The following is a 23781-nucleotide window of genomic DNA, read 5'->3' as shown; positions in this document are numbered from 1 at the left end:
AGAGGTCAGGGAAAACAAATAGCACTTCATCTTTTTGTCAATAGCAGAATTTAGGTCAGCGATGCTTTGACAGTAACAAGCTACTCAGGCCATAAATTAGAGGGTCCTGGGCGTCTAGTCAAAGTCCTGTGGACACTGTTAGGGCTGGACTGGAGCCAGCAGCTGCCAAGAGGTGAAGGGGTCCCACAAACAGAGTGCCAGCCAAGCCCCGCCTCCTCTGCCTCTGCCCGGTCCCTCCGAGGTCCAGTTAGTGCCCCGGCGATCCTCTATCATCAATCTCGCTCACGGCGAGTGACAGAGACCAGCCCGCGACCGTGCACACACACGCTGAACTCCGCCACGGAGTCGGCGTAACCCACTCTGAAGCGGGCCTCATTACCACTGACGGAGGGATGAAAAAAGAAACGGAGTAGCAGAGAGAGAGAAAAAAAGCAAGACGGAAAACAGCAACACTGCTGTAATTGGTCACAGTGTAAGCACGGGGGTCGGCGCCTCCGTGGTCTCAGGGTACGCTCGGAAATACGAGCAAAAAAAAAAGAAAAGAGAAGGTGGTGGACTTTTGTTATTTTACATATAAACAAGAATTATTCATTGTTCGGATTCAAGAGCCCAACAAATAAATAGGGATAGAGTCGCAGAGCGGAAAAACCTTTAAAGGTTGCGAGCAACGCTTGGCTTCCGTTCAGACAGGCATCACAGGGGTTTAGGCCTCAGTCTGAGAACTACAAAGACTGAATGGGCTGAATGGAGGGAAATACATGGAAATAAACTGCATTTTTCTGAACAGTTTCCAAGCTTAAACAAAAAACAAAACAAAAAAACCCAACAGATCAGCTTAAAACCTTTAATCAATCCATTTTAAACCTGTAATTGTAATTATTTGCAATAAGTTTACGCTTATTACCCACATAAACAGCAATTACTATCAAACAAAGCCTGATTTTCAATCCCGACTGAGCTCTAGTGTCCAGGTGACCCCCGTTCCATTCCCCGGGCTAGCTGCACCGGGGCAAACAGGGGTGTGAAGACGAAGCCGGCGCGCTGCTGGCAGGAGAGGCTGGCCACAGTGCTGAGTAATAACGTCCTTCAATCACTGCACTCATTATCTTGCCAGCGTGACTCCTTAATAAGGTCACGCTCCACCTCCTGAAAATAGTGGCCCTCTTTAGAGCTTCCTTCAGGTGCAAAGTGCATTTAATTAACACCAACCAGCCCTAGATGTGTGCATATTAATTGGACGGGATAGAAAATAAGCACAAATCCTAATTCAATTAAAAAATGCCAGTGACGACTCTTGCTGGGTCTTCGTGCTCCTGGTCGCGTTGGTTTTTACCAACGCTAAACAATTGCCATGATAATCAAAATCTCTAATACGGCAACTTTACAGGAAAAAGATAAGAAACAAAAGCTTAATTTTAAATGAAAAGCAATGTAAAACTATTTAATATTTGATTTCAAGACATTTTGGAGCATTTCTATTGGTCCATTCATCATGGAATTATGATAACATATAAATATTTATAAAAAATATATATACATTCTGTCTCAAAGAGAAATCTGGCAAAAATGGAGATAAAATAAACATTATTGAATGCCAACAATCATATATGCATTCAATATCAGGTGTTTGGAAAGAATAATATAGAAAAAGAAAAAAAAAACAAAGCACACATAAGATGAACAGTCTGGAGTAGACTGGATTGTGTAGATGTGGTGAGCATGTTGATTGAGTGTGGAGTTAAGTGGTGTACAGTACCTGTATCTCTAGCTGCTGTACCACCTGCATCTGGACCCGGCACTGTGCCGTGCTCCGGTCGTCTAGAGCATGCTCATTGTTAAGGTGCCTAAAAAAAAACAGAGAAAAAACAAAAACAGTCCTGTTTTAAATATCAAACATCTCCCAAACACACACACACACACTCACTTACACTCTCACAATCGGTCAATGAAGACTTTTAGATGAACCACCAGTTCTTTCCATTTTCTATATTATATATTAATAGCTATAATCATAATCATTATTAATATCCTCTAGTTATCTCTGGTTTGTACTTGCCAAGACAGCATACTTCAAACAAGCTGTTGTTATTTTAAATCATCTTCAGAAATGTTTCAATCCTTTATTACTGGGGCATCTGGTATTAGCCTTCTTGAATAAAACAAAAAACAAACAAAAAAACATCACCCTCCCTATCTGTTAGAGTTCTCTGTGGGGTACTGAAAGCCAGTGTTTAACATTACAATAGGGGCACTGTCATCTAAATCAAGAGTCCTGCGCACAGCGGCTCCGGCTCAGTTTATGAGGGATGAGGGATGGTGGCGCACAAAAGGCAAGGCAGAGTGTTTTTCCTCTTCATTTATGGAAAACAATAAACGCAATTTAACTTGAATAACATTTAAAAAGTGTCTCCTATGAAGAGTGCATTATTCAGCCAACGTATTAAATGTATCTACTCATCCCTTCATTAGAATAAAAAAAAAAAAAGAAACGCACAGCAGACTCGGCAAAAGCAGTCAATGACGGTTTTCCTTGATTGGATTTTGTCTGCAGGACACAAAAGAGGCTCGCCATTAAAATAGACCTTTATTCCCAGTGAACGCACGGAGGCGAAAAGGTTTTTAAAAGTGTTGTGATGTTCGGTAATGAGCCTCTATCTAAATTATCATTGGTGACAAACCCACAAAGCACTCTTTGAGGAGACATGGTTATGAAATGCCAAAGCTGCCACTTTCTTTCCTGTAATTATAGGTTAGCTTGCAGACCCTTCAATGATCATTTACAGTACAGCCTCCAGTGCATTAGAGTGAGCTTAAATCACACACACACACACACAACACACACACGGACACACATATATGCAGGCACACACAGACACACACACACACACACACACAAACACACACACACACTGCTGCTATGCATTTTCCCTATTCATTTCCAGCACTCTATTGTTTATGTGCAATATGCAAAATAACAACGTATTCATAACCCTCCCAAAACACGCCAATCAAAGCGGAGGGCATCCAAGAGCACAATAGCTCCACTACCTTTCAATTACAGCCATGCACATTTAAATCATTTCATTTTATCATGGTCGTTTCTGCTTTTGTAACCATTTCAGGTCTAATGCTCAGATATTCTCCATTATAAATCAAGAACGAGATAGCTTAAAAAAAAAAGACAGAGCAAGAGACACAGAGAGAGAGAGAGAGAGAGAAAGAAAAAGAGAGAGAGAAAAGACTGGAGAGAGTGAGAGAGAGAAAGAGAGAGAGAGAGTTGGTGGCTTCCTCCAGTCCGTGCCTAATTGCTGTTTCAGAATGCGCATGCAAAGGGGCATTTCATTAATCATTTAATCACGTCCCTCGCAGGGAAGAGGGGAACTAATGTTGCAAATACCCTTTTCATTTCAATGCTCATAATGCTATCTTACGCACTTGATGTATGGAGGATGTCATAAATTACAGCTGCTTCAAAAGGGCCAGGCGCCTTGCTCCGCTCTCCCCAAAGACGGCTTCGGAAAAAAAAAACATCTTATCCCTTTACTCATCATCAGCCATCTAGATTTAATCTTTGTTCCGGCCTTTCTTTTTTTTAATCGTCAGAAAAATTGGGTGCGAGGCTTGTGCGCTGTGGTCAGTGTGGTGAGAGATTTCACTGGTGAGGACTGAATAGTGAGGAATGGTGAGCACTGGCCACTTAACTAAGGCAGTTCATATAGATTACTATGTTACTACTGGAGAGGGGGGTGATAATCAAAGCAAAAGACATAAGGAAGGCAGAGAGCTAGATAAAGAAAAGAGATAGATGGACAGAGTAATAGAAGAAAGAAGGGAAGGAAGAGAAGGGAGAGAGACAAAGAAAAAAAGAGAGAGAGAGAGACAGAAAGAGAGAGAGAGAGATTGGGGTTAGATGGAGTCACCAATATCTCTTAATGAGGCAGAGGCAATGGGCTCAGTTCAAACAGAGGGGTGAGGAGAGCCTTCACCAAGACAGCTCCTGAACAAACATCTCTGCAGCCGTCTGTAATTTATGGGTCACTTTATAGGCATATTGATTTTTGTTTTGAGAAGGTGAATAAGAGGTGTGATGGGTCTGGGCTCGATGAAAGAAAAAAAAAACAAAACAAAAAAAAACAAAGACTGGCAGGAGCAATCCAGCCAACCAGAGTGACAGAGAGCAGAAAGCTGAACTGACTGACTGATGGACTGGATAGGTGGCTGAGATCAGCATTTAGCTTTGTGTGCTTCAGAAATACAAATATAGCAAATATACTACTATCAACACTCACCAAAAACACCTATCTATCTGATCTGGTGTAGTTTGAACAGAGATAATTGCACACATACCGCAATCAACCATAACATTAGTACCACTGGCAGGAGCAAAAGGAAAAAAAAAACGACGAGGATACCTATCTACAGTGGCATTTGACAAAGGCAATATAGATCTATATATTTGGCAGTGAAAACTGTAGTGGCTGGGTCAATGTTTCTCAATCCTGGTCTGGAAGGCATCCAGTTCTGCACATTTTAGTGCTTTCCCTGATTTAACAGTCGCTTGCTGCAATATAACCAAATAAAACTGGTAATGCATCACATGAAAATACTTTTAAATAAGGAATGTCTTTCAATTCTATCAGAAATGTTCACTGCCTGGCCCAAAAAAACTCGCCACCTGTATTTAACTAAGTAAATGATGTGGGGTTGATGCTGCAGTTGGTCTGCAGGTTTAGGTTCAGCAACAGTATGTGCTGAAAGAATGAGGTCAGCTGACTACCTGAATATACTGAATATAGACCAGGTTATTCCATCAATGGATTTTTTCTTCCCTGATGTCACGGGCATATTCCAAGATCACAAGGCCAGGATTCATGGGGCTGGAATTGTGAAAGAGTGATTCAGGGAGTGATTCATGAGATCATCATTCTTACAAATGGATTGTTCACCACAGAGTCCAGACCTTAACCTCATTGAGAATCTTTGGAATTTGCTGGATGGAGAAGAGCTGCTTTGTGCAGCGGTTGGTCAGACTCTACAATCATCAATGCTGCTGCAAGATCTTGGTGAAAAATTAAATGCAGCACTGGATTGAAATAATGCCACAGTGAATGTGTGTAGCAATCAAAGCTAATATTATGAGCTAATAGTGTGACTTTTTTTTGGTGGTGGCTTTAAGTTTGAAAGTATGAAATTTTGTCACAGCAATGAAAGATGTGGCTAGCGTGTCCAGGAGCCATTGCTGGCTAAACAATTTGCTATTCAAAGACAGCAGAGGCAGCACTTTAAAAACCCCTCACACTTTCAAAGAGCTGGGCCACCCCCAGTCAGACGCCTGTGCACCAGGACACGGGCCAACCCAGAGGCTGCCTGCTGGCTTGGACTTACAACCAGCTTCGTTAATTAGCGAGCCGGTTAGCAGCGGGTGTCTGGGTTCCTACTTCCTCTGGTCTGAGGGTGCTGAAGACCCTCAAATGAATATGAACAGAAGGCAGGATGTTGAAGGACAAAGGCCTTTAACACTGGAAGGCTCGATTAGGGACTCTGTCAGCAGCTTTTCTCTAAGGTGAAAATGAAAATGGCACTTATTATTATTCAGTTATCCTGATAGCATCCTATAATGATTATTTACACTAAATAATGGTACACTGGTAGGCCAATGTAGCATTAAAAGTCTTGCTAAGCCTGGCTAGATAATCCAAAATGTATTACTACAGTATAATAGATCATATTAAACAAAAATGTTCAGAAGCCCATTTATTATATAGCCAAATTTACAATTCCCTATTATTATTATTTGTGAGGATAAATCGTAGATTTTGCCCTATACATCCTAAATGTAGACTTTCTGTTAGGACACTCTATAACTGTAACTGTTATTAAGTTCTCATTGTGCTTAAAGTGGTGCATACTGGCAGAGACATTGTAAAAAATAAAGCAGCCAGGTAGTGGTTAAATTATAAATAGGTGTTCTCAGCATGACGTCTGTTTACACCATTCAAAAGAGACAATCAGCTTCCTGGGTTTGCCCTGAATGGTGGAGGGTGACAATGTGTAATGGCACTAGCAGGGAAAGCCAGAAAAGTAGTCATTTTGGGAAAATCTGTTCAATGTCCGGCCATTTTTAACCAAAATTCCCATTTATATTTTGACCAGAGACAGATTTCTTCATGTCTCTGGAAAAGCCCCCATTTAAACTGAGCCAAAAGCTCCAAACTATTCACGAGGTTTGATCAGATGTGATTGTAGATATTAAAGTAACCTGTAATTTGACCAATTTGACCTTGAAATCTAATATTTGGTCTCTCTCCATTCACAGAAATCAGAACCTGGCAAAGATGGCCGCTGAGTAAACTGATTTTGAATTTATTTACATGGATTATAGCACTGGCCCTCTTCAAGCACCAATATCCAGTTTTCCTTGATTTTGGACCCAGATCTCTATGATGTCTATCAGCTAACTACAAAACACTTAAGAGCTAAAATAGATTATCGGCAAGTTTAAAAAAAAAAGAAGATGCCATACAAATCTGAGGGATTAGGGATTATGGAGGACGTAATGTTCTTCTGAAAGAGACTCTGTAAATATGCAGCGAAAAACAGAGAACTTTCATGCCGGCGCTATCTTTCGCTCTCTTTCTCTCCCTTTTCTCCTCGAACGTGTGAAAGGAAATCAATATGAGAAGTAGGGCAGCAATCTGCAGCTTATATAATAATAAAGTCGCCGGCATGGAGAAAGCTCGCATCCACAACTCGGGCGGGGATGAATTTATTATGCCTTTCTTTTTAATTTGACATATTCCCCAAATAAGTTGCCCTGAATCACACCACAAGAAGCTCTCAGGATAATGTATACTGTGATGCATAAATATACATATCTTGAGGTGACACATACACACACATGCACATGCACGTACACACCTACACACACACACACAGAGTAATATTCCATTTGAACTTCAGAGCTAATGTAAGGTGCCAGGTACCTCTAGGCTACCTCTGCAGGTGAGAAACACTTAAAAGAACACTGAAGAGCTATTAAATGCTGATCTTGACAAGTTTCTCCGCAGCACAACACAAGAATCCTAAACGCACGGCGCAGATTCCTTCACTGCCAGCTACAAGCCGAGCCCCCCTCCAATCCTCCCCTTCCCTCACAACCAAACCCCTACCCCCCTCAACCCCCATCAAAGGTGCCATTTGATTCTGACACCTATTTTATGTAAACCATTTTAGGCGTGTGTACCTGGCTGATGCAGCACTGCAGTGACTGCCATATCCTAAAACATTAAAAGCCTCTTTCTGACACCGACAATAGCTCCTCCAAGGCACAGCGACACCCGCCATCTCGCCGGCTCAGATCATGCCGGCTTTGTTGGGGGGCAAGAGGGGGCGTTCTCGCGCAGGTTACAGTACGGGAAAGCTCTCTGACTCGGGGAACGATCGGGGGAGTCTTATCCTCGTTTCAGTGCTGCACACTTGAAACACACGCTGGTTTGTATGCTGATTGTTGTGGCAGTGTCCTACTATGCAGCCTGTCACGCTCAGAGCTTCATCTTCGCTCCTTTTCTTTTTTTTTGCCTTTTCTTTCTTTCTTTTTTTTTAGCTCGTGCTATGCATGTCTCTGAGCTTCATTTCATAGTGAATTGTGCTCAGCAAGTCAGAGATCAGATCTCGTACTGTATATAATGTCAGACAGAGAGAGAGAGAGGAGGCGAGAGAGAACTTATATACAGCATTAAAAGAAGAAGACAGAACATATATGTTGTGACATGACACATATACGTTGTCCAAATGTTTGTGGACACCCTTGTAATAAATGCTGCTTTCAGATAAGAGTAGTAAATAAGAGTAGTGGTGTTGTTAATCTGTGGAAAGATTATGCGCCATCCAAATACTTTTGTTTAGAGTTTATAGGATGAGCAATTTCAAGTTCTGACAGCAATGCTCCAAAATCAATAGTAGAATGCCTTCCATGCACAGTGGAGGGAAGCTGGTAGAGGTATTACCTGGTAAGCACCTACAGTATCAATGCCAGTCAACGTGCAAGGGTCTAACATATATTCAAGCCACATCAATCAGATTTTTAGGATGACATCTTTAAAAAAATTAACATACTTACAGCTCTGAAAAAAAAAAAAATAAGAGACCAACTAAAAATGAGGAGTTTCTTTGATTTTAACAAATTGAAAACCTCTGGAATACAATCAAGAGGAAGAGGGATGATCACAAGCCATTAAACCAAGCTGAACTGCTTGAATCTTTGCCCCAGGAGTAATGGCATAAAGTAATCCAAAAGCAGTGTGTAAGACTGGTGGAGGAGAACATGCCAAGATGCATGGAAACCGTGATTAAAAAACAGGGTTATTCCACCAAATATTGGTTTCTGAACTCTTTTTTTTTATTATTTGATATCCATCCATCCATCCATCCATCCATCTATTTTATTTGGTATTTGGGAGAAATGTTGTTTGTTGTTTAGAGAATAAATCAACAATGTTCTTTTTACTGAAACATATACCTAAAAATAGCAAAATCAGAGAAACTGATTCAGAAACTGAAGTGGTCTCTTATTTTTTTTTTCAGAGCTGTATATTAATAGTGTCTCACGTTGCAATGCACCAAAATATAGTATAAATCTGTCTCTGGGCAGTAGAAAAAGTTGCTCCAACAAAAGCAGGATAAATTCTTTCATTCCTTCTTTCATTGTCCCAATATAAATATATATATGAGAATCTTTTACAATTTCTAAAACTTCTAGCTTGTAAATGTCTGGCTGCTCACTCAGGAGGGGTGCAGTCCTAGACAAAAGCCTCTGTAATTAACAAGAGCCCTCGTGATTAGTCTCCTCTAAATCTTCCACTCTGCATGGAGTGGACTCTCTTGGTTTTGTGGAACACTTCTGAGACCACTCCCCTTCTTAAGCTGGTTAAAAAGAGAGAAAGAGAGAGAGAGAGAGAGAGAAAGAGAAAGAAACAATGTCCCCCACTTTCAAATGCTGTTTATGCGATATGACGTGGACATTTACACCCACATAACGCGTGCCAGATCATTATTTCACAGTTAATTATGAGCCTAATTAGAATATTCAAATGAACAGATCTCCTTTTCCTTTGACGTTGAGGCACTCTTCTCCGAGTGGCAATGTGATAACCTGTAATCTCCGGCACGGCAAACACCTTCTCCTTTGATGGCCCCCACTAACATCCACCGCAACAAAGCAGACCAATTACAAATGAGCTAATTAACTAAATTGTTGATGGAGCATGAAGAGTTCATTTCACTCCATTGCCTGCGCCATGACAACACTGAATGTGTCCCATTGTGAGGGGCTAACGTGGCTACACAAGCTGCCATTTGCTGCTGGCACTCTTCGCCAACCCATCGCGCTTCTCCTGCGGCTGAGGACGAGGCGCGTTAAATTCGTGTAAATCCCTGGTCATTCCGCCGCTCAGGCTCTGACAGCCTGACAGACTACATGGCAACCCAGTCTGGAGCATCACTACCTGAGTGTTACACTTTCCAACTGAGTGTGAAATCTTTCAACTTCTTCAACGGGCGTGTTAAAAACACCAATCGCTTCAGGTGCGTTTTGCAGATTATTTTATTAAATATTCATTTTAATGAACAGTTATTGAAATAGCTATAATTGGGAGGGAAGGCTGATGTCTATGGGGATATATACTGGGGATGATGATCATAGACATATTTCTGTATAATACTGATCCAGGTCCGATCATTCTGCATTTGATGCATGTGTTGGGCCTACTCTACTCTACTCTACTCTACTCAACATTTACACCACAAAGCTTGAGCAGCTGTGAAGATTTTAATTTGCAACCCTTAATTTTGGTGATAACTAAAGTAATAATTTAGTGTTTGCTGTTCAAATCTTATCATTGATGCAGGATACCAACATATAAGGATTACAGACAAATTTCCAGACAAAGTAAATGGAACACACACACAAACTTTTACACACAATGAAGGACACCTACTTCAAAAACTGTCCAAAGTCCTCACAGATACTTTCACAGCCAGGCCATTTGCACACTCCATGACCATAAAGGGAATGTGAATGTGACGCTCCGGTCTCTTCATGTAACGAGCTGTAAGAGAGAGAGAAAGAGAGAGAAAGAGAGAAAGAAAGAGAGAGAGTGAGAGAGAGGGTGGGGTCGGATCTCCTTACAAAAGGTACAATAGCTGGAGGCTGCTTGCGCCTGTCAGGTTACAATCAGTGACAATCGGGTCAAAGTAGGTCAATTCAGCTCTGTTCTCCAGAACGGTTCAATTGGCAGGGCCAGCGAAGGGAGGAGAGGCCATTAACGGGGTGGCGGATGTGGTGGCAGCTGCTCGGTAAGGCTGGAAACGCAGGCAGACGGCCCTGCCGTGGCACCACTGTCTGATCATTGATCCAGAGGGCAGCCGAGGAGCAAACAACGTGTGAGAAACAGCCGCGCGGCCAAGCTAAATCAGCCGCCGACATTTTTTCCGCCGACTTTCACCTTGTAAAGCTATTATGGGCCACTCGTGTAAACAGTGAGAAAAACACAGCCGGTGCTTTAATTTTCAGCAGGAGATTAATTTGTAGCACAACTGGTGTTTTTAAGGACACGGCCTGGTGTGAAAAGCCACCAGAGGAAGTTACGAGCTCACCTCAGACCTAGCTAAAGCTAGAGCTAAAGACTGGAGCTGGGATACAGGCCTAAGAGGAAGAACAGGCCACTGTGTGTATGTGTGTGTGTCTATGTGTGTGTGTGTGTGTGCATGCGTGAGAAAGACCTCACCGCCTGTTTTACACTGCAACGCTCTGCCTGCATCGATCGGCTCCCGTTAGTAAGCTTTGACAATACTCTGTGCTCGATCATTACGAGAGGCTGCGGGCCCTTGAGACACTCCTAACCACAAAAAGAGAGTTCTCTGTTTCCTCCATTACTTCCCTCCTGCTGCGTTTAATTCTGCTATTCTCTCTTTCAGGGGAAGACTTCTATACATATGGCAAGGCGATGTGAATTATTGTAAATTTTTGGAGTTTGAGTGAGACCTGATAGTGGATGGCGGATGAATATTCCATTTCTGAAGATGACCACGCATTTAACATTGCTCGATCAACACTCGTGTCACTAGATCCACATGTGTACTACATCACTGGATCTCGAATCGTGGTACATGTTCCATTAGTGGTACTTCAAAGCACTTCAGGGTGGTACACCAGATGACCTCTAATTTTGTGTTCAGCTCTTTACCTAGTAGATGCTGTATGTAAACTTAACTAAACTTCAGTTCTTTACAGTTGTATAGGCCCTACACTTGAACCCTGTGGAACTCCACGATTCACAGTAGTTCTGTATTAGTTATAATAGCAACATAATTAGCCTAGGGTTCAAAGAATTGTCATGTAGACTCTGTAGTCCATTACATTCTGTCAGGTGTATATGGTGTTATACTGCATAACCAAACCAAGCTGAACTGCTTGAATTTCTGCAACAGGAGTAAAGGCATAAAGTTATCCAAAAGCAGTGTGTAAGACTGGTGGAGGAGAACATGATGCCAAGATGCATAAAAACTGATTAAAAACCAGGGTTATTCCACCAAATATTGATTTCTGAACTCTTAAAACTTTATGAATATGAACTTGTTTTCTTTGCATTATTTGAGGTCTAACTTGCGGTTGTCTCTCTGCGGTTGTTCATCTAGCTTGATCTTTCCATGCGAACAGTCCCCAAGCACATATCCCTCAGGTCAATGCAGTGTTCTGCAAGTTCCATGGGACATGAGGACAAAAGTCATGGGACAGGATGTCCACAAGTCCTAAGTCCCAAGTCCTATGACAAGCTGCATGTCAGTTGTGTGTTGTTAAACATTAATAACATGTACTCAGATAGGATCTGCTTTACACCAATTACACAACACAACACCTCCACCACCGGCAAACTTCACGTCTAGACGTCTAGCTACACGTTGCTCGCGCGGCAGCAGGAGCGTGAATAATGCATGGTAGACAGAAATGCAGAACTCTGCTTTACACCGGCGGAGCTGCAAATAAAAGGACCATCACGCGGATAAACAGCGAGGAAAATGCCACGCCGGCATCACGTATTCTGTTTACATGACAAGCCGTACGGGCGAGGTAATTTCAAAAGGAAAACGCAGGCGCTAAATACTTAATGTACAGTGAGGTTAGCTGTTTGTGCCTGCTGCTGAGAGATGCACCTCCAGCGCTTTTGATATAAGTGGTAGACAGTCTGTTCAATAAGCTCACAGTCCTCAGGTCCCCGGGGAGCGTTTGCCTTGTTTTGACTATTATTACACGCACTTTAATAAAGTATTGATGAGCAAGCAAACAAACAAGAAAATATCATGCTCCCCCTTTAGGAAAAAAAATATGTCTCTCTTGTTCTAAATGGGGACACACGCAACCATCACAAGCTTCTTCTTCTATTTTTTTTTGCCTTCTTCACACATCAGATGATGTGTTTCACATAAAAAGGAGTTTAAACGGGCGCCTGTGGTTTGTTTTTGTGAACATGTGTTGTATTTATACATACATAAGATGCTCTGTTTATGCATTTTTGAGTGTATGCCCAAAAGGAACGTGTGCATGTGTTTGTGCGAACGTGTTTGTGTGTATGCAAAGCATAGCATAGCAAAGCGTAGCATAGCATCATCACATTGTGTGCAGGTGGATGTACCTCTCTCTGCGGTTGTTCAGGGCTGGGGACTGGCCGTTGGAGATGGGGTGGTGGGAGATGGGTGGAGAAGCTTTGGAGGTGGTGGAGGAGGTAGTGGAGGAAGTGTTGGTGGTGCTGAGGTCCAGGCCGCTGTGCTTCATGCCGTTATCCTCCATGGTGTGGCTGCTGGTCACATCCTTCCACAGCTGCTGGAGCTCGGCCGGACTCAGGCCGGCTGCGAAAAAATACAAAGAACACACAGACAGACAGAGAAACATCAGGGTTAGTCAAGATCTGCCAAATAAGAGATCACTCCGCCTAACATCAGCCAGCTCCTCTCTCTCTCAGCTCTTCCACAGCAGCTAAAACAAGCACTGGAAGTAGAGTAGAGCGTATGGACCTGCACTGTTTTGCTGAGTCAAGCACTCTCCATTCAAACTTGCCAAAACTCCACTGTCTGTTTTAAGCATCTGCAGATAGATGGGGGTGAGATCCGTTTGGAAGCTCATCTCGGGGCTTGCTCTCCACTCTCCAAATCCAGGATCCAAAAAGTGCCAACCCGCCAGACTCGACTCCAGTCCGCCAGCGGTGCGGGAACTCATCTAGCCATGATTATACCTTGACAAACAAGCTTCTGTCTACAAAATCATATCATCATGTAATCCCTCAGTTGAGTCAACAACTCTTCTACTCCAGAACGTTCCAACAGCACTGCAATTAAGAGCCATTTCGCCACTATTGTTATCCTGCGCCATTTTGGTAACCACTGTAGCACCAGGTGCTTATTCCCAGCAAAAGCAAATGGCAACGGCTCCTCTCTCGTCTTCTCCTCTCTGGGCTCGCACTGCAAGGCAGTAAACAACAACAACAACAACACCAGAGAGGGAGGAGGGGAGAGAGAGAGAAAGAGGGAGAGAGAGAGAGAGAGAGAGAGAACAACAAGCATACACAGACACAGAGACCAGCCCTGGGAGGGAAGAGACAGAAACAGATACAGAAAAAAAGAGAAAGAGAGAGAGAGAGAGAAGGAGGGGAACAAGAGAAGAGAGAAAGAAGAATAAGAAGAAGAGGAGGAGGAGATAAATATCAAGAGAGCTGTATTACAAGGAGAGAGGGAGGGATAGGGAAAGAGAAAAAGAGAGAGAGAGAGAGAGAGAGAGAGAGTGAGTGAGAGTTAGTGGTGAGCATGGCAGAGCTACACAGCTATGGACAGACAGAGACTCAGAGAGAAAGTGAGAGAGCGAGAGAGCATGTGAGGGGTGAGTCACGTGACGCAGGAGGAAGTGCTGCATGAGGAGGCGGGGAGGGAGGTGAGGGGGCTTTTACCTGGTGGTAGACTCTGTCCTTGCAGGGTGGGCTGTCCTGGGCCTGGGGGCAGAGAGAGCAGGCCCTGCCGCTGCATGTTCAGCAGGTGCTGCTGCTGCTGGAGCTGCTGCATCTGCAGGAGCTGCTGCTGAAACACCAGCTGCTGCGCCGCTAACTGCTGCTGATGCTGCTGCTGTTGCTGTTGCTATAGTGAGAGAGAGAGAGAGAGAGAGAGAGAGGGAGAGAGAGAAAGAAAGAGTGAGCACACACACACAAAATAAAGCACATACACAAATCACACACATTAACAAGAAAGTGTTCGCTTGCCACACATATGACCTTAGAACTGTTTTTTTCTCTCTCTCTCTTCCTTTCTCTTTCTCTCTCTCTCTCTCTTTTTCTCTTTCTCTCTCTCTCTCTCTTTCCCAGTGCCTGTGGGAGTCTGTATAAGTGTGTATAATATGAGAGAGGGTGGGTTAAAGGGTGAGTCTCCTCCCCCCTGTCGCTGATAGTTAATTGTCTTGCATTTCTAATGGTCTATTACAGCTTATGGGGTTACAGGGGGGGAGAGAGCGAAAAAGAAAGAGAGAGAAAGAGAGAGAGAGAGGAAGGGGGGGCGAGAGACACAGAGTAAAAACAGCCAGACCCCAGCTCACCCCCCTTCCTCCCCCAAGCCTTGTTTACCGCCAGCTTAGTCTGCCTCTTGCATAAGCCAGAGCAAAACAACAACAACAACAACAACAAAACAACAGCAGCAATGGCAGGCAACAGCAGAAAAACAAGGCAGATTCGGTGTGATCAAAGCACAGCCACAGAGGATGAGGCAGTTTTCCTTTCCGCACACAAAAATACAACAATAAATTAAGAAATTGAGGTTAAAAAACTAAAACAGAGGTTGCCAAGTTAGAGTGAAAAGCTTCTGTGTAATTCGTACATTCACTCTAGGCTAGACTGGGCTCGATCTGTGGAGTTAGTTAATATAGTATCATAAGTGTTTAAATACAGGCGTTAGAATTCAATAAATCACATTATTTTACACCTGAGTAAAACAGAAAGTTGACTGTTTTGCTTTACATGCATTCAGAACACCAGATTCTGAAGACAAAGCTGATTTAACATCATTTAACTAAATGCAGTTGCTGCAGGTCTGGGTTCAGCAACAGTATGTGCTGAAAGAATGAGGTCAGCTGACTACCTGAATATACTGAATATAGACCAGGTTATTCCATCAATGGGTTTTTCTTCACTTCCAAGATGAAAATGTCAGGATTCAAGGGTTGAAATTGTGAAAGAGTGATTCAGGGAGCATGAGATCATCATTTTCACACATGGATTGAGATTGTTCACCACAGAGTCCAGCCCTTAACCTCATTGAGAATCTTTGGGATGTGCTGGATGGAGAAGGCTTTGGGCAGCAGTCAGACTCTACCATCATCAATGCTGCAAGATCTGGATGCAACACTGGACTAAAATAAATGTTGGGACATTGCGGAAGCTTTACTGAAACAATGGCACAGCAAATGCGTGCCTCAATTAAAGCTAAAGGCGGCCAAACGTAATATTAGAGTGTGTGACCTTTTTTTTGACGACTTTTTCATTAGCTAGGCAGTGTATATCAGTATACAGTTTCTTCTCTAAAACTCTGTGTGGGCTGTGCTTGTACTAAAGTCTACAAACTTAACAGTATTTTGAATGTTTCATTGAAAAATATACTGTAATACAAGATCTCTATGACCTATGATTTGAAGTATTTTCCAGTTTAGATTTGTCTATATATTACATAATATATTAAAGTCAAGTACTGTTTTGGGAATCAATTCAGGTTTCAAACTCTATTGCAATACTTTACATTTGGATATATATTCTCACACCATTACACTTTACACTGTCTGTTTCAACATCCTGTGAGATGTGCTTGCACTAAAACCTTGCATTCGTTCGCATTCATTCAAGTCTACCAAGGTAACAGTGTTTAAACTGCAAGTTTACTGTTATCTCTGTTATAACGTCTCTATGTCCCGTGAATTGAATTCATATCCGGGGGTTTGGGGCTCGTTTTTAAAGACGTCTGAAGTTCTGGTTCTCGGCGGACGTGTGGGCACGGTCTCCAGAGGTCTATTAGTAAACTGGGATCTAGCACAGGGTTTCCACAGACACCCTGCAAGCCTCAGCGTTCTGCTCTCTCTCTCTCTCTCTCTTTCCTGCTGCTGTTCTGCTGTCAGAATATATTACAGCCAAGTACTCAGTCAAAGGCGGCAAAAAAGAGGGACCCCCATTACAGGAGAAAAGTCTAACTTCCCGTTTTTTTTTTTCTTGCTTTTTTTTTTTTTCGCCAGGAATTACAAGAGCGAGTAGAGTAGAGCAGGCCCCAGAGGAGCCCTTCAACACATCACACTTCAGCTTTGGCCTCGGACACACTCGCTGCTGCTGCTGCTGCTGAGGAAGACCTTTCTCTTTTAGTTTTAGGGAAGAGAAAGAGAGAGAGAGAAGAGGGAGGGAGGGAGAAGAAGCAAGGTGGGGGGCGTGGAGAAAAAGAGGTATAGAGAGGGGGCAAAAACTTGCGAAGCGCTCACTGGAAAACAGCCTGCATAATGGAGCAAGCTGTGTGGATTGGCCTCGGCGTCTCGAGAGAAATAAGGGAGCAATTTCTATTCCATATTTGATGGTGGAGGCCTGCGAAAATTCTATTCACAAATCCAAACAGAAACAAAGCCTCCGGGAGGTCAGGCCTGCTTCCTGTAGGCCCTGCATAATGGGCCACGGGAAAAGACTGGGGAAAGGTAGGGGGGGCGCCGTACCTAGCTGATCAATTTAACTGCTTCAACACGTTTTGTTTGGATTTGTCCCACCCCCCTCCCACTGCGCTCTGCTTTTGATGCCTGTCCCTCTGTGTGTCTCTCTCTCTCTGAGTCTCTCTCTATACTTCTCTCTCTCTCTCTGTCTTTCTGTCTGTCAGTCAGACGGCTCTTCGAGCTGACTGTCAGCGTGATTTATGAGCGTGTTGTGGTCTAACTTTTTCGGCTCGTCGGCCCGAACCCGCAGCAGTGCTTCATTAATCAGCGGACCCTGTCCCGCGCCGCGCTACGCGGGGCCTTTAACAGCACGTTCGCTCGCTCTGTATCCTCCGCCAGCCTGACACCTGCCAAAGCCCCGCGTCCGTCCGCCGCGCTCGCCCTGTCAGCACCCAGCTTTCTTAGCAGCCATTAGAACACACTGTCTGTATAGACTCTCCCTATAAAGTTTCCTTTAACACAAAAGAAGAGAGAGAGAGACACCTTCCAGCATTCCACGGAGTCAGCAGAACTGGCTTTACTGCTGAGCAAATAAGATGGACAGGATTGGAACTTTCTGCTGTTAAAGAAATACAGCAGCATTTTTTTAAGCTAATCTCGATCTGCTGCACTTGAGGCATTTTTCTATACTTGTTACAGCAAAGTACTGTTCTTTAACTATTGAGTTAAACTTCAAACAAATGCTTAAATATTGAAGTTGTTACGATAGGATAAAGTGCAAAAGTTAGAATATTTGTAAGGCCAATAAAATGATGTATCAAGAAATTGGCACATTCCATTTCATCCATTTATTGTATACTTAATTCAGTTTTTACAGCTTATATACAACAAAAACCTGCTGTTAGACTTTTGACAAACTTTTTTTCCCAATAATGTTCTCTTATCAGTCTTATAAATGGTCATATCATGACACACAGCTTGTCTATAATAGCTTTTGACAATCTGAAATAGTGAATCTAAAGCTCATCTAAAAAAACGTCCATAACCTAAACATGACAGCTACAGTGGACAGAAAGTTATTTATATTATTTTCTACATAAATGTTGCTAATTGTTGATTTGGAAGGAAATCAGACTACCCTTTCAGTTAAGCAAAACTATTAATTAAAGGAAAAACTGTAATGGAAGCCTCACATTTCTGACATAATATGTTTCTAAATATATACATACATATATATATATATATATATATGTATGGACAGCTCTGGGAAAATTACTTAAAAACCTGGAAGAGAAAAATCAAAAGGAAGATGGATGATCACAAGCCATTAAACCAAGCTGAACTTGGAACTTAAAATTTTACACCAGAAGTGCAGGCATAAAGCAGTCCAAAAGCAGTGTGTAAGACTGGTGGAGGAGAACAGGCCAAGATGCATAAAAACTGTGATTTTTTTGTGTATCATACATTAATCAGCTGTATATCTCACACACACAAAATTCTTCTGTCACAAGCTGTAAGCATCTGGACTAATCACAGCTCCAGTTGCACAGCATGCAATCCAATAAAAGCCTATTATCTTGCTTTAAATAATGCAGGCAAGTTGAATCACAATCAAAATGTATCTCAAGCAGGTGCACACGTGTCTTTTTAACTGTATATGCTGCAGTGCTGTACCTCTTTTGCCTGTTTGCTGGGATGCTGCTGCTGCAGAAGCTGGAGGTGAAGCTGCTCCTGCTGCTTCTTGTAGAACTCCTGCAAATGTTGCTGTGGACACACAGTTATACACACAGTCAAAAAAATGCTTCTGTGCTCCTCTGAGCCTAGTAGCTAATATTAAAAGCCATGACAGCAACGTGAGAGAGGGCAGGTAATAAATAACATGATTACTCAAATGGATTGAATTGACAGTGTAGTGTTTTCAGCTGCCTTCTGGGTGTTTTTTATGAGCACAAACAGAACACCCGCTGCTCGGTTCCCCGAGTTCATAACCGATGTCGGAAAAACAATTGAACAAACAAATCTGCGGCCAGCGCAGGGCTACTGTGGCCACACAACAGGGCTGAAAGTGCTGCTGTGTGCTCATAAATAACCTTTGCTCTGAGGGCGAGCGCCTCGGACTAGCACGTCCCCTCGCACTTCGCCATATGGCCCTTAAATGTGCTTGCAGCATGCAGCAGGAGGACAGATTAATCACCTGCACTATATATTTCTCCTCTTGATGCCTTGACAGGCAGTGAAATGCTGAGGTGAATACAGCACACTCAGAGGAGGAGATTCATCACTGCGAATTAATGCCTTTAACACACTTTTGCTCTCTCTTCCTTGGAGGGTTGGCCTTAGGAGCTCCGCTAGAAACACGGCTGCTCAGCCATCAGCTGGAGACGTCTCAATGCAGAGCTGGTTTTGAGAGCAAAGCGGGGTTGATCAGTCTTTTGTGAATAGATCTTCTAAATGCTAAGCAGAGACAGTTTTTCCCACAAAAGCTGGATAAACTGTTTTTAGTACACTTGATTTCATAAAAAAAAAAAAAATTAAAAAACACAGGTGTCCCAATACTTTTGTCTTTATGGTTTGTGTCTTATTCATATACCATATTTTACAGACTAAGTTTCACCTATTTTCTGTTCTATTTTTTTTTATACACAAGGCGCACTTGACTATAAGGTGCATTTTAAGCAACAATAGTAAGGAATAAGGGTGTCACCCTGTTTTCCTTCTACTAGAAAAGCACCTAAGTAAACGAAACTGTATTTTCTTTTAGATCAAACTTGTGCTGGATGTTTATTTGGGTGAGTAAAGCACTTCCGTTTATTTACAGTAAGCTTAGATTTCTAATATTTTCAACAGCATGGTTAGCAGCAGTGCTAATTGCTATTAGCTAGCGGTCTGTCTTGCGTAGCTTGTTTTAACAGGACACAGTAGACACGCAGGCTACAGTCTGATTTTACTCACCTCTGAATAGCGAAAGAGCTAGAACTTAGCATGGTTAGCAGCTAATGCTAATACTGCTCCAGCCTTGGTGCTGGAGAAACTTTACTGAAACGCCTTTAAAAACGCTGTACTTTAGCGGAGTGGCTTTAGTGCTCCTTAATACCTGACTGGTAAAATAAATGCATAAGGTGCACCAGACTATAAGGTACACTGATGATTTTTGGGAAAATTAAAGGGTTTTAAGAGTGCCTTATAGCACAAAAAATATGGCACATATTAGAAGAACTGTATAATATATCTCTACATTAAGAAATTTATAGCAGTCTATATAGGATTAATGGTCCCATGCTTCAGTTCCTTAATCTTATTCACACATTTACACATTGCACATTAATAGTTATCGAACAACTCTTGGTATTTTTATGAATTTTAAACCTACAGTCTAAGGGGTTAAAGAAGGGTCAGCTTCCACGTGACCGGACAAGTGAAGCTTGGGCATGCTGAAGTCTCTCCTGTCAGCCTCGCTTATATCTCTGCTGTGCCAGTCCCTGAAAGACGTCCCTACTGAAAACAACTAATTATACGCCTGTCCATTATTGTTTCCCTCACCTAACGTCAAGGACGGGAGTGGGACAGGAAGGATGGGTGTACTTGTACATGAATATTTACAGAAACTGTTTTTTTTAATGCCACATATACAGTACATAGAGAATTGTCAAAAGTTTTAGGCAATTGTGATTCATTAATGAATGTTTAATTATATTCTGTTGTATTGTAATATACTCTTTTTACAAGGGCATACACTCTAATTGTGAAGAGAAATGTTTTTAAATATACAGCTCTGTAAAAAACAAGAGACCACTTAAAAGAGTTTCTTTGATTTTACCAAATTGAAAATATAATCAAGAGGAAGATGAATGATCACAAGCCATCAAACCAAGCTGAACTGCTTGAATTTTTGCACCAGGAGTGGCATAAAGCTAACCAAAAGCAGTGTGTAAGACTGGTGGAGGAGAATATTCCAAGATGCATGAAAACCAGGGTTATTCCACCAAATATTGATTTCTGAACTCTTAAAACTTTATGAATATGAACTTGTTTTCTTTGCATTATTTGAGGACTGAAAGCTCTGCTTTTTTTATTTCAGCCATTTCTCATTTTCTGCAAATAAATGTTCTAAATGACAATAATTATGTTTAGAATTTTGGGAAAAATAAGACAACAATGTTCATTGTACTCAAACATAAACCTATAAATAGCAAAATCAGAGAAACTGATTCAGAAACTGAAGTGGTCTGATGTGAATATGCATTAATAGGATTTGCTAGCCTGTTTTAATGGTTGTGCCTGTCTGTGTGTGTGTGTGTGTGTGTGTGTGAGTATACCTGCTGCAGCATGACTGCCTGCTGTTGCTGTAGAAGGGCCTGGAGCTGCTGAGGGGAAAGGACCTGCTGCTGGAGGATCTGCTGCATCTGCTGGGGAGTGATGACCTGCGGACTCATCATGGCCACTGACACCGGCACCTGGGGGATGAAGAGAGGGAGATAGAGACAAAAAAAAGAGAGATAGAGAAAGAGAGAAGCAGATAGAGAGAAAAAGAGAGAGGGGAGATGCATGAGTTGATCAGTTGTACTGTATATCTGTCTCCCTCTGTTCACTGATGCATGTGTGTCAGGCTGAAGCACGGCTGCATCCCTCTCGCTCCAGTCCTCTGAACAGCAATCTGTATGCGTGCAGTGCTATGTGTGTTTTTATATTTTTGTCAGTTCCCTCAGTGGGAAAAGCACAGCACTTTAAATAGTAGAGGACCTTAATTAGCTGAACCTTTGAACTCCCTTAGGCATTCCCAGTGCTACACATTTCTGCTAGAAAGCAGGAGAACACACTTGGCCTGTTGAGGTACAGAGCAGAGGCAGATACAGACTGCACGCCCGTGTGTGTGTGTGTGTGTTCGCATTTGTGCTCTCTGGTTTTTCCCCTCTGTGCAAAAAGAAGTCACTGAAGTCGAGCTCTAGCTCCTCTGTTTATAGGAAGGTGAGAGGAATTACCAGTTGCTTCAAACCAAGCACTGAAGCTCTCGCGCTCTTACAAGCGGGGAAAAAAGCAGCCAGAGGCACACTTCCTCTTCAAGATGTCACTTTAAAAATTCATGTCATGTTTTTGGTGATGAGAATCATTACGATACCAACCGGCGGAACGTTGTGGCGCGTGTGGGTGTGCGTGAAAAACAAAACAAAGAAAATATTTTTTGCAGCCCAATTCTTATTAGACAGCAGCGACTTCAGAAACAAACAGATCAATAGAGCCAGCGGATCCAACTTCTCCTGTTTCCACACTTTGACTGCCAGCACACATATTAGCAGGAGAGTGTGTGCAAAACCCAGATTTATTTTTATTAATTCATCTCAGTTCTTTATGTGTGGTTAAAAATTCAACACAGAAAGGAATTGCAAGAAGGTGCTTTATATAAAACTATATAAAAAATTAATCTGCATGACTGGCATCTTGTTTTATCATTAATTATTCCAAAAAAATAATGAATCAATAGAAAACAGACAGTCCAATAGGATCATTTTTTTTATATTTTAAAGCTGATGTCTGTAAATTTTAGGGGATTTAGGGGATTGAGTGCCTTCTCTGGTAAGAATGGGTAATTGCACAGAGCATGCGGAAGAATCATTTTAAACTGAGTGTGATGGGTGTGATGCGGTGTCCTTTCAGAGCGGATGAATCCGATTCCAGGTTATGTTCAGTCAGAGAGAAAGAGAGAGAGAGAGAGAGCGCTCAGTCAGAAACTTCACTTCTACTAATCACTTTGTTTTTACTATGAGTGAATGAGCTACTGAGCTCTGAGTTCCCCCTTCTGAAGTCTCCATTGCTTCACCATCCGCTCGCTCAGTTCAGTAAAACTCAGCCGGATCCTCTTTCAGAGGCTGTATGTGTGTATGTAAAGCATGTAAAGAAGCGTGACGTGGCCATGCTTCTGCTTTCAGTTTATAAACAAAATCATAATAAGGACTGCCACTTTAAATAGCACATAATTCTAATGTTCACTATTAATGTTTGTATGGTTTTTATGCACCAAAAGCAAACTCAGCAAACTCAGTGGCTGTTTAGTCGCTGTGGCTTTAAATCAACATTATGTATGATTTTTAACTTCATTAAAATCTTTGTCATACATCACTGACCTGCATTATGAAGAAAAACAGCATCTGTATCATATGGGTCATGATGCCAGATGCCAGAATGTGCACTATGTAACTCTGGTGAAGTAGGTTTAAGATATTTAACATATTACTGCAACACTTTTGCCCATTACATTAACAATCCAGGCTTTGGTTGACGTTAATACTCTAACCAGTGTGTGAGAGTCTTGGTGAGGGAAACCCAAGTGTGCCATAAGAATAAGTGCTGAATAGTGGTTTCAGACTAGACTACTCCAACCATAAATAATATTTAATCAGATATACCCTGTATAAAAAAAATAAGGAATTAATTTTAATTGCTTACATATTCATTATATATTAATTTTTGGGTTGAGTTAAAATCTGGTAGACTAAAATTATCCACTAGGTGAATAATTTGTTTTCACAGCATAGTTTTCACTCCACTAACTGGACTACACTGTCTAGGTGAAATTTTAAAATTAACTTATGTCCATGGAAGTCATTTTAAAAAGTTAGCCTATCGTTTCTGAGACGCGAGTTTTTTTTTAACAACCTCTAAAAAAGCGTACTGTCTGAAGTATCTATTTTGGTGTCATGGAGCCGGTGGAGTGTCAGTGTCAGCCAGTGTTTTGGGGTGGCAGACTCTGATGCGAGAGGCCGGCGTGAGGCTGGGGGGCCGCGGAGATACGGGCGCTCCTCACGCCGGCTAATCAAGCTGCTTGATTGCTTTCCATACATCCGAGCTCTCGGGGCCTTGACACGTCCTTGTTTTGCTCTCCTCGCTCGCCCCGGCTCAGGTTCCCCTCTTTGATTAGCAGAGACATTTGCATGGTCACTACACATTTTTCATTTTAGAAGTCATTATGCATTAGCGCTCCTGATCGCCCAGCTTGACTAATCCTGATGAACTGAGTCGCACAGCTGAAGGTCACACTCTATCCTCACTGCACATTCATATTCATATTCAAACAAATCCAA

General features: G+C 42.3%; 1 protein-coding gene across 5 annotated transcripts in view; it reads right to left on the bottom strand.

The window, feature by feature from the left end:
* Positions 1-23781, bottom strand: part of foxp2 (forkhead box P2) — a 137390-nt gene that overhangs the window by 18709 nt on the left and 94900 nt on the right. For 4 of the 5 annotated variants that reach the window (XM_049473410.1, XM_049473412.1, XM_049473414.1 and 1 more), the window contains 6 exons: positions 21022-21159; positions 18380-18469; positions 13995-14178; positions 12690-12903; positions 9996-10106; positions 1757-1844 (listed from right to left, as the gene is read on the bottom strand). In XM_049473410.1, the coding sequence (XP_049329367.1) occupies positions 1757-1844; positions 9996-10106; positions 12690-12903; positions 13995-14178; positions 18380-18469; positions 21022-21159 (825 nt within the window). The remainder of the gene's footprint in view (positions 1-1756; positions 1845-9995; positions 10107-12689; positions 12904-13994; positions 14179-18379; positions 18470-21021; positions 21160-23781) is intronic. The other variant, XM_049473413.1, reaches the window with a different exon arrangement.

The sequence above is a fragment of the Astyanax mexicanus genome, chromosome 2 (genome assembly GCF_023375975.1).
Source record: "Astyanax mexicanus isolate ESR-SI-001 chromosome 2, AstMex3_surface, whole genome shotgun sequence".
NCBI lineage: Eukaryota > Metazoa > Chordata > Actinopteri > Characiformes > Acestrorhamphidae > Astyanax > Astyanax mexicanus.
The sequence above is the reverse complement of the archived record's forward strand: the minus strand, read 5'-3'. Positions and strand labels throughout refer to the sequence as shown.